The sequence below is a fragment of the Colobus angolensis genome, unplaced genomic scaffold (genome assembly GCF_000951035.1).
Source record: "Colobus angolensis palliatus isolate OR3802 unplaced genomic scaffold, Cang.pa_1.0 Scaffold36, whole genome shotgun sequence".
Taxonomy (NCBI): Eukaryota; Metazoa; Chordata; class Mammalia; order Primates; family Cercopithecidae; genus Colobus; species Colobus angolensis.
In genome coordinates, this window is record NW_012116932.1 from 3,329,913 (window position 1) to 3,339,934 (window position 10,022).

Consider the following 10,022-nt stretch of genomic DNA (forward strand, 5'->3'; position numbering starts at 1 on the left):
ATTTGGCTGGGTGCAGTGGCTCATGCCTGTAATCTCAGCACTTTGGGAGGCCGAGGTAGGTGGATCACCTGAGGTCAGGAGTTCGAGATCAGTCTGCCCAACGTGGTGAAACCCCATCTCTGTTAGTCAGGCGTGGTGGCAGGCGCCTGTAATCAATCTCAGCTACTCAGGAGACTGAGGCAGGAGAATTGCTTGAACCCGGAAGACAGAGGTTGCAGTGAGCTGAGATCGCGTCACTGCACTCCAGTCTGGGGGATAGAGCAAGACTTTGTCTCAAAAAAAAAAGCAAAAAACAAAACAAAAAACCAAGTATTTATTGAGTGCACACAAGGTGCCAGGCACTAAGATTCTTTCATTCAGTCATTCAACAAATATTTACTGAGCCAGGCTCAGAAGACAGATGGTGAGCAAAACAGATACTGTCAGTACCTTTGAGTCTTCTCAGGGACAAAGTCAGTAAGAAGTGAACAGGTCAAGGAACAAGAAATTAAGCAGCATTGCCTGGTGCTAGAAGAGAAATAGGATGGTGGGATGGGGGGATGAATGGGGAGAGGCCTACTTTCGACCTAGACTTCAGGGATAAGGAGGAGCCAGGGGATCCGGACGCAGTGGCTCATGCCTGTAATCCCAGCACTTTAGGAGGCCGAGATGGGCGGATCACCTGAGGTCAAGAGTTCGAGACCAGCCTGGCCAACACGGCAAAACCCCATCTCGGCTAAAAATACAAAAATTAGCCGGGTGTGATGGCATGTGCCTGTAATCCCAGCTACTCAGAAGGCTGAGGCATGAGAATGACTCGAACCTCGGAGGCAGAGGTTGCAGTGAGCTGAGATCGCACCACTGCACTCCAGCCTGGGCAACAGAGCAAGACTCCATCTCAAAACAAACAAACAAACAAACAGAAACATCACTGTGTACCCTATGCATATGTACAATCATTATTTGTCAATTCAAAAAATAAAAAATGAAGTGAAATTTAAAAATTATAAAATAATAATAGCAGCAACAGCAATTTATTAAACACCTATTGTGTGCCAGGAGCTGTGCTGAATTTTCTCCATATATTAATTTGGGGTTCAGCAAACCTTTTTCTGTAAATGGCCAAATAGTTGATGTTTTCAACTTTACACCATGACGCAACTCTGTTGTTGAAGCACACAAGCAGCCATAGACAAAATGTACACAAACGGGTGTAGCTGTGTGCCAGTAAAACTTTATTGATGGGCCAGGCGCAGTGGTTCACGCCTGTAATCCCAGCACTTTGGGAGGCGGAGGCAGGCAGATCACGAGGTCAGGAGATTGAGGCCATCCTGGCTAACACGGTGAAACCTCGTCTCTACCAAAAATACAAAAATAAATTAACCGGGCGTGGTGGCAGGCGCCTATAGTCCCAGTTACTTGGGAGGCTGAGGCAGCATAATGGCGTGAACCCGGGAGGCGGAGCTTGCAGTGAGCCGAGATTGCGCCACTGCACTCCAGCCTGGGCTACAAAGCGAGACTCCGTCTCAAAAAAAAAAAAAAAAACTTTATTGATGGACACAGAAATTTGAATTTCGTATCACTGTCATGTGTCATGGAATAATCTTTTTTAAAATTTTTTTTTTTAATTAAATGTATTTATTTATTTTTGAGACAGAATCTCACTCTGTGACCAGGCTGGAGTGCATGGCACAATCAGAGCTCACTGCAGCCTTGACCTCCTTGGCTCAAGCAATCCTCCCGCCTCAGCCTCCCAAGTAGCTGGGACTACAGGCATGCACCACCACACTTGGCTATTTATTTATTTATTTGTAGATATGGGCTCTCCTTATGTTCCCCAGGTTGATCTCAAGCTCCTGGGCTCAAGAGGTCCTCCCCACTTAGCCTCCCAAAGTGCTGGGATTAAAGGCATGAACCATCCCACCTGGTTGGAATATTATTATTCTTTTATTGTTTTTCAATCTTTTGAAAATATAAAAGCCATCCTTAGCTCACAGGAGGTACAAAACCAGGCTTTGGGTCACATTGGCCTATTGGCCATACTTTGCCCTGCAGTGGGGGCTGATTTTCCCCAAAGGCTGCCAAGTACAGTTGCACAGTCTGTTCACTGCAAACTGTTCAGGCAATAAGGGCTGAAGTCCAGCCACATTCTGCTTGCTGAAAGAGGTGTATCCACCCGCAGGAGGTGCCCAGGGGGTCCCTAATTATCCCCATTTTACAGATGCAAGGACTGAGATCAGGGAAACCGAGAAAGTTCCCCAAGGCCACAAAAGAATGCATAGAGGAATTTTCGGAAACAGAGTCTGTGAACTGTCTCCGTAACAGCCCCTTCAGATGTGCAAATAGACTGTGGGCAGTGGTGGAGAGCATCACCTGAGGAAGTCTGGTGCCCGGAGGATCATGTTCCGGAAGTCTTCCAGGGACAGCCGACCATCATGGTCTCCATCAGCCTCATCCAGCACCTTCTCACACACCAGGCTCACCTCCTCGGCGCTCAGCTCCCCCCGAGTCAGTTTGGTCACCGTCTGCTCCAGGTCCCACGCACAAATGTAGTCGTCGTCGTTAAAATCTGCAGAGCAGGATGGATGGGGAGTGACAGCAGGTGGCAGGCGGGCTGGGCCAGCTGTGGGCACATACTGTGCCCATGTTACAAGGTCGGGCACGGTGGCTCACACCTGTAATCCCAGCACTTTGAGAGGCTGAGGCGAGTGGAACACCTGAAGTCAGGAGTTCGAGACCAGCCTGGCCAACATGGTGAAACCCCGTCTCTACTAAAAATACAGCTGTAATCCCAGCTACTCAGGAGGCTGAGGCAGGAGAATCACTTGAGCCCGGGAGGTGGAGGTTGCAGTGAGCCGATATCTCACCACTGCATTCCAACCTGGGCAGCAAGAGTGAAAGTCCGTCTCAAAAAAAAAAAAAAAAAAAAGACCTGAGGCCCTGGGAGGGCACTCAAGACCTTGGTGTAAAATCTGGAACTCGCATTAAAATTGGGCAGGGACTTGCTGGGAGTTCATTCATTCATTCAACAAGTATTTATGTGACAACTTTTTCATTCGTTCTTTTTTTTTTTTTCTTTGAGATAGAGTCTCGCTGTGTCGCCCAGGCTGGAGTGCAGTGGCACAATCTCGGCTCAGCAACCTCCACCTCCCGGGTTCAAGCGATTCTCTTGCCTCAGCCTCCCAAATAACTGGGATTACAGGTGCCTGCCACCACACCCGGCTAAATTTTGTATTTTTAGTAGAGAGGGGATTCCCCATGTTGGCCAGGCTGGTCTCAAATTCCTGACCTCAGGTGATCCACCCACCTCAGCCTCCCAAAGTGCTGGGGTTACAGGTGGGAGCCACCACACCCTGCCTGATTCATTCATTTTTATAAGTATTGAGTGCCTGCTGGGTGCTAGGCACTGTAATAACTTTTTTATTCACTCATACAAGTATTTATTGAGCATCCGCTATGTGTCAGGCATCACAGTAACGGACTTTCATTCATTCACTCACTCAACAAGTATTTATTGAGTACAATTTTCATTCATTCACTCACTTAACAAGTATTGATTGAGTACCTACTGTGTCCTGGCACTGTGATAATAATTTTTCATTTGCTCATTCGAAAAATAGTTATTGGCCCGGCGCAGTTGCTCATGGCTGTAATCCCAGCACTTTGGGAGGTTGAGATGGGTGGATCACCTGAGGTCAGGAGTTCCAGGCCAGCCTGGCCAACATGGTGAAACCCCATCTCTACTAAAAGTACAAAAATTAGCAGGGCGTGGTGCGGATGCCTGTAATCCCAGCTGCTAGGTAGGCTGAGGCAGGAGAATCACTTGAACCCAGGAGGCAGAGGTTGCAGTGAGCTGAGATCGCACCACTGCACTCCAGCCTGGGCGACAAGAGCAAGACTCTGTCTCGGTAAAAAATAAATAAATAAATAAAAATAGTTATTGAGTGCCTACTATGTGCCAGACACTATGATAGCCTTTTCATTCATTTATTCAAGTTATTTATTGAACACCTACTATGTATCGAGCACCATGATAACTGTTTTTCATTCATTCACTCACTCAACAAGTATTTATTGAGTGTCTGTTGTGTGCCAGGCACTCTTATAACTTTTTCATTCATTCATTCATTCATGCAACAAGTATTTATTGAGCACCTACTATGTGTTGGGCAACATGATAACTATTTTTCATGTACTCAAAAAGTATTATGGTGGCAGGGCACGGTGGCTCATGCCTGTAAGCCCGCCACTTTGGGAAGCTGGGGTGGGTGGATCACTTGAGATCAAGAGTTCAAGACCAGCCTGGCCAACATGGTAAACCCCATCGCTACTAAAAATATAAAAAGATTTGGCTGGGTGCAGTGGCTCATGCCTGTAATCTCAGCACTTTGGGAGGCCGAGGTAGGTGGATCACCTGAGGTCAGGAGTTCGAGATCAGTCTGCCCAACGTGGTGAAACCCCATCTCTGTTAGTCAGGCGTGGTGGCAGGCGCCTGTAATCAATCTCAGCTACTCAGGAGACTGAGGCAGGAGAATTGCTTGAACCCGGAAGACAGAGGTTGCAGTGAGCTGAGATCGCGTCACTGCACTCCAGTCTGGGGGATAGAGCAAGACTTTGTCTCAAAAAAAAAAGCAAAAAACAAAACAAAAAACCAAGTATTTATTGAGTGCACACAAGGTGCCAGGCACTAAGATTCTTTCATTCAGTCATTCAACAAATATTTACTGAGCCAGGCTCAGAAGACAGATGGTGAGCAAAACAGATACTGTCAGTACCTTTGAGTCTTCTCAGGGACAAAGTCAGTAAGAAGTGAACAGGTCAAGGAACAAGAAATTAAGCAGCATTGCCTGGTGCTAGAAGAGAAATAGGATGGTGGGATGGGGGGATGAATGGGGAGAGGCCTACTTTCGACCTAGACTTCAGGGATAAGGAGGAGCCAGGGGATCCGGACGCAGTGGCTCATGCCTGTAATCCCAGCACTTTAGGAGGCCGAGACGGGCGGATCACCTGAGGTCAAGAGTTCGAGACCAGCCTGGCCAACACGGCAAAACCCCATCTCGGCTAAAAATACAAAAATTAGCCGGGTGTGATGGCATGTGCCTGTAATCCCAGCTACTCAGAAGGCTGAGGCATGAGAATGACTCGAACCTCGGAGGCAGAGGTTGCAGTGAGTCAAGATTGAGTCACTGCACTCTAGCCTGGGCAAAAAGAGCGAAATTCCATCTCAAAAAAATAAAAGATAAAAATAAATAAGTAAATAAGGAGCCAGGCGAAAGGTGTTCTAGGCAGAGGGTTCAGCAGAGGCAAAGGTCCAGAGGCCGAAGACTGTGTTTCAGGAACAACAAGGCCCGTGTGGGCTAGAATAGAGTTAGCAAATAAATGAGCTGGGGAGGCATTGGAGTGGGGTGGAGGACAGGGTCACACAGGGCCTCAAAACCTCTGGGGAGACATTTGTGATGTGGGTGCCACCCACCCAGTTCCCACTCCCCATCCCATTCCCATGCTCCCCAACCCCAGGGCCATGCACGCACCGTAAATTTTAAAAGCATAGTAAGCCTTGAGGTCGCGGGGAGCCATTTCGCTCATCACAGAAAACATGTCCAAAAAGTTATCCAGGGTCATGTGGCCATCCCCATCCTCAGAGAAGACCTGGGCGATCCTCTGGCGGAACGGGTTGTCCTGGGGAGAGAAAGGAAGCTGGGAGGCCGTCCTCCGACCCCCAGGGTCTCTGGGGGTCCATGTGGTCTCACTCTCAGCACCCACTTTCTGGGAGTCTCCAAGTACTCTCCATCAAGACCCACTCCCTCCCATGGTCCCTGGACAGGACTTGGGACAACTCCACTCTCTGCCCCTGTGGTCTGAGCAACCTTGACTCCACTTCCAGCTCTTGGAGCAGCCATGTGACCCAGGCAGGGCCAATCAGAGAGTTCCATTCTCCTGGCAACAGTGATTGGCTCTGGGATGGGCATGTGACTCAAGCTAGCCAATCAGAGACTGCTCTGGGACATTTTTCTGAAAAACTGGGAGGGAGAGGACCTCATTACTGCTGCTTGCAAAGTTCACAGAAGCTAAAGCTGAGTGGCTGAGAGGTCCTTTCACAACCTCAAGGGGAGAGGCTGCCTTAGACTGAAACGTCTTCCTGGAAGGAGTCGAGAGATGGGGGGAGATTCCTGAGCACATCATCAGAGGCCCTGGTTCCAGCCATACCTGACACTGTCCCTGCCTCTGGATTTTGTTGTTGTTGTTCAGGGGCAATCCATTCTGATCCAATCCATTCTGTCCCTCTCAAATAAGGTTTTTGTCACTTGCAATAAAATCAGCCCTACTCACAGTCAGTTACTCAACCCACAAGTTCCCCTTGGATGCACAAACCACGTGTCAAACATCCTGCTGAAAAAAACCTGCATGTAGCAGCTCCTGTTACAAGAAGAACTAACGTTCTCTGAGTACTTGACACAAAACACACCCTGTACTGAGTTTGTAACCTGTATTATCTTGTTTCATCCTCCCAATTCTGAGTTTTTTGAGACAGAGTCTCACTCTGTTGCCCAGGCTGGAGTACTGTGGCTAGATCTCTGTTCACTACAACCTCCACCTCCTGAGTTCAAGCAATTCTCCTGCCTCAGTCTCTCTAGTAGCTGAGATTACAGGATGTGCTACCACATCCAGCTAATTTTTGTATTTTTAGTAGAGACAGGGTTTCACCATGTTGGCCAGGCTGGTCTCAAACTCCTGACCTCAGGTGATCCACCCACCTCGGCCTCCCAAAGTGCTGGGACTACAGGCTTGAGCCACCATGCCAGTCAACTCTGGGTTTTAACCTTGTCTCTGTGACATTGTAGCTGTGTGACCATGAACAAGTGTCTTAACCTCTCTGAGCCTCAGTTTTCTTATCTGTAAAATGGGGATAACTGCAGCACCGACCTCAGAGGAATGCAACGAGAGACATCTCTACTATTTTTTCCCCTGTCTGTCCCATGGCCTGGATGTACCTTCAGCTCGGGCATGCTGCCAATGAGCTCGTAGGGCACCTTCACGTCGGGGCAGGTGGTATAGTCGAGGGGCACGAGCTGCGGGGCCAGGTCCTGGTAGCGATAGAAGAGCCTGAGGTGGGGAGGAAAAAGCTGGGAAAGGCTGGGAGCAGGGAGCAGGCAAGAGGCTTGTCCCTTCTTTGTTTTTTGAGACGGAGTCTCGGTCTGTCGCCCAGGCTGGAGTGCAGTGGCGCAATCTCAGCTCACTGTAACCTCTGCCTCCCAGGTTCAAGCAATTCTCCTGCCTCAGCCTCCCGAGTAGCTGAGACTACAGGCACACCCCGCCACACCCGGCTAATTCTTTTGTATTTTTAGTAGAAGCAGGGTTTCAGCATGTTGGTCAGGCTGGTCTCAAACTCCTGACCTCAGATGATCCACCTGCCTCGGCCTCCCAAAGTGCTGGGATTACAGGCGTGAGCCACTGCCCCCGGCCAAGTCCCTTCTCTTTCACATTCACAGCTGCTCACTGCACACCGAGGGATACTGTGTCCCCAAGAACCCTCAGCCCTGGGCCTGGACCTTAAGCATACAGAGCCCGACACAGGCACCCCTACCTCCCTGGGGGCAGGGCCAAGGTGCAGAGAGGGCCACAGGACAAAGGGAGACCGGACTGGGGAAAGCAAGCTAGGGAGAAGGGGGTTCCTGGAAAAGGGGACATTGGTGCTGGGCTTTGAAGCATGAGTAGGAGTTTATAAGGCAGATGGAGCTGGGAGAAGGGAGGGTGCTTATGGCCAGATCACAGCAAGCATTCAGAGAATCCTATATAATCCACACATCTCTGGATATCCTCATGCTATCAGCAAGACCCTGCCTCCAAAGATGCCTTCACTTTCATACCTTCCCTTCCTCTCCTCATAATGGGAGGAAGGGGCTGGGTGCAGTGGTTCACACCTATAATCACAGCACTTTGGGAGGCTGAGGTGGGTGGATCACCGGAGGTCAGGAATTCGAGACCAGCCTGGCCAACATGGTGAAGCCCCATCTCTACTAAAAATACAAAAAAGTAGCTGGGCATGGCGGCAGGCACCTGTAATCCCAGTTACTTGGGAGGCTGAGGCAGGAGAATCAGTTGAACCCGGGAGGAGAAGGTTGCAGTGAGCCGAGATCATGCCACTGCACTCCAGTCTGGGCAACAAGAATGAGACTCCATCTCAAAACACAGAAAAAAAAAGGGGGGGGGACGGTTTCCTCAAATGGGTCAGAGCAGAGACAAACAGCTAATATTCATATTTTTCTAAAGGGCAGACAAAAGGCATTTTGCAAATAACTGAATATCACACACACTATCTAGATTGTAAGGCCAGTTCTCCACTCAGATGCCCTCACCTGGTGACACCATACCTTCATTAGGGCATGCTGAGCAGCAGCCTTGCAGAGACCATCCTTGGTGGGTCTGAGGTTCCCAAGCTGCTAGGGACTCTCTCTGAGAGAGACATGAGTCCCTGGGTCATATGATGACTAGGAACTCAATGAAGGTAGGGTGGGGAGACCTAGAACTTCCCTCCTGACCACTCAGTTCCCTGTCGGGGTCCCCTCAGGGAATACCCTGGGTTTAGGTTTCTGTATGGCTCTGAGCAAGTTCCTCTCCCGCTCTGTGCCTTGGTTATTCTATCTGATAAGCAAGAAGCTTGGGACAGACGAAATGTCAGCCTTCAACCACCTTGGGGGCTCCGTGCATCTACCCTTCGGCCTGGGATCAGCCCCGCCCTATCTGAGCCTCAGTTTCCCCTTCAGTAATTTGATCGTGATGGCCAAGGTGACCCTGCAAGCTGTCCTCACCCAGACAATGGGACTCACGAGTAAAAGGTGTGGCCATCAATAATGGATGTCCTGTTACTACACAATTGGGGCCTTGGCCCCGATCACACTGCAGCCGAACCCTGGCCAGCTTGGGTTTCACAGCTCCAAGTTCGTGGGCCGGGGCCCCTGGACAACGGCCCCACAGGCCAAGTGATGATGTGGGATTCTTACCTGTGCCCATAGTGCTCGGTCACGCCAGGGACCTGCAGCAGCCTTGGGCCACCTCCCCACACCCTCACCGTAATGCCAAGCCCGCAACTCAGAGTGGGCTCTAGACTTTGCACCTGGGCTCCCAGCCTCAAGTCCCAGTCTCAGGAGAATCTTTATCTTTCATTTTGTTTTTTTGAGACAGAATCTCGCTCTGTCACCCAGGCTGGAGTGCAGTGGCGTGATCTCGGCTCACTGCAACCTCCGCCTCCCAGGTTCAAGCGATTCTTCTGTCTCAGCCTCCTGAGTAGTGGGGATTACAGGCGCCCACCAACACGCCCAGCTGATTTTTGTATTATTAGTAGAGACGGGGTTTCGCCATGTTGGCCAGGCTGATCTTAAACTCCTGACCTCAGGTAATCCACCTGCCTTGTCCTCCCAAAGTACTGGGATTACAGGCGTGAGCCACCGTGCCCAGCCTCAGGAGAATCTTTCTAACAAGCTGATGCTCTCTGCCCTGCTCTTGCATGCTCCATGGCTCCCTGCCACCCTTGGGAGAAAGCCCAAGCTCATCAGCCTACAGACTGGGACAATATGACAAGATGTGACTTCTCAGCTTTTCCATCTCTGCCTCCATCCACTGACCACACCTGCCCCCCTTCCCCATTTGAGTCCCATCAAATTGGAAATACCAGTTGGGCATGGTGGCTTACACCTGTAATCCCAGCACTTTGGAAGGCTGAGGCAGCTGGATTGCTTGAGCCCAGGGGTTTAAGACCAGCCTGGGCAACATAGTGAGACTCCCATCTCTACGAAAAAATACAAAGATGAGGTGCACATGGCGACTTGCACCAGTGGTCCCAGCTACTCGAGAGGCTGAGGTGGCAGGATCACCTGATCTTCACAGATCCAGGCTGCAATGAGCCGCGATTGCACTACTGCACTCCAGCCTAGGCAATAGAGACCTATCTCAGACAAAAGAGAAAAGAAGGGAGGGAGGGAGGGAGGGGAAAGAAAGAGGAAAGAAAGAAAGAAAGAAAGAAAGAAAGAAAGAAAGAGAGAGAG

General features: G+C 50.0%; 1 protein-coding gene across 2 annotated transcripts in view; it reads right to left on the reverse strand.

Moving 5' to 3' along the window:
• CIB3 (calcium and integrin binding family member 3) overlaps positions 1–10,022 on the reverse strand; it is a 19,736-nt gene that overhangs the window by 8,883 nt on the left and 831 nt on the right. The window contains exons 3-5 of one of the 2 annotated variants that reach the window (XM_011953256.1): positions 6,972–7,083; positions 5,511–5,658; positions 2,353–2,548 (exon numbers count right to left, since the gene is read on the reverse strand). In XM_011953256.1, coding sequence (XP_011808646.1) covers positions 2,353–2,548; positions 5,511–5,658; positions 6,972–7,083 — 456 coding nt within the window. The remainder of the gene's footprint in view (positions 1–2,352; positions 2,549–5,510; positions 5,659–6,971; positions 7,084–10,022) is intronic. The other variant, XM_011953257.1, reaches the window with a different exon arrangement.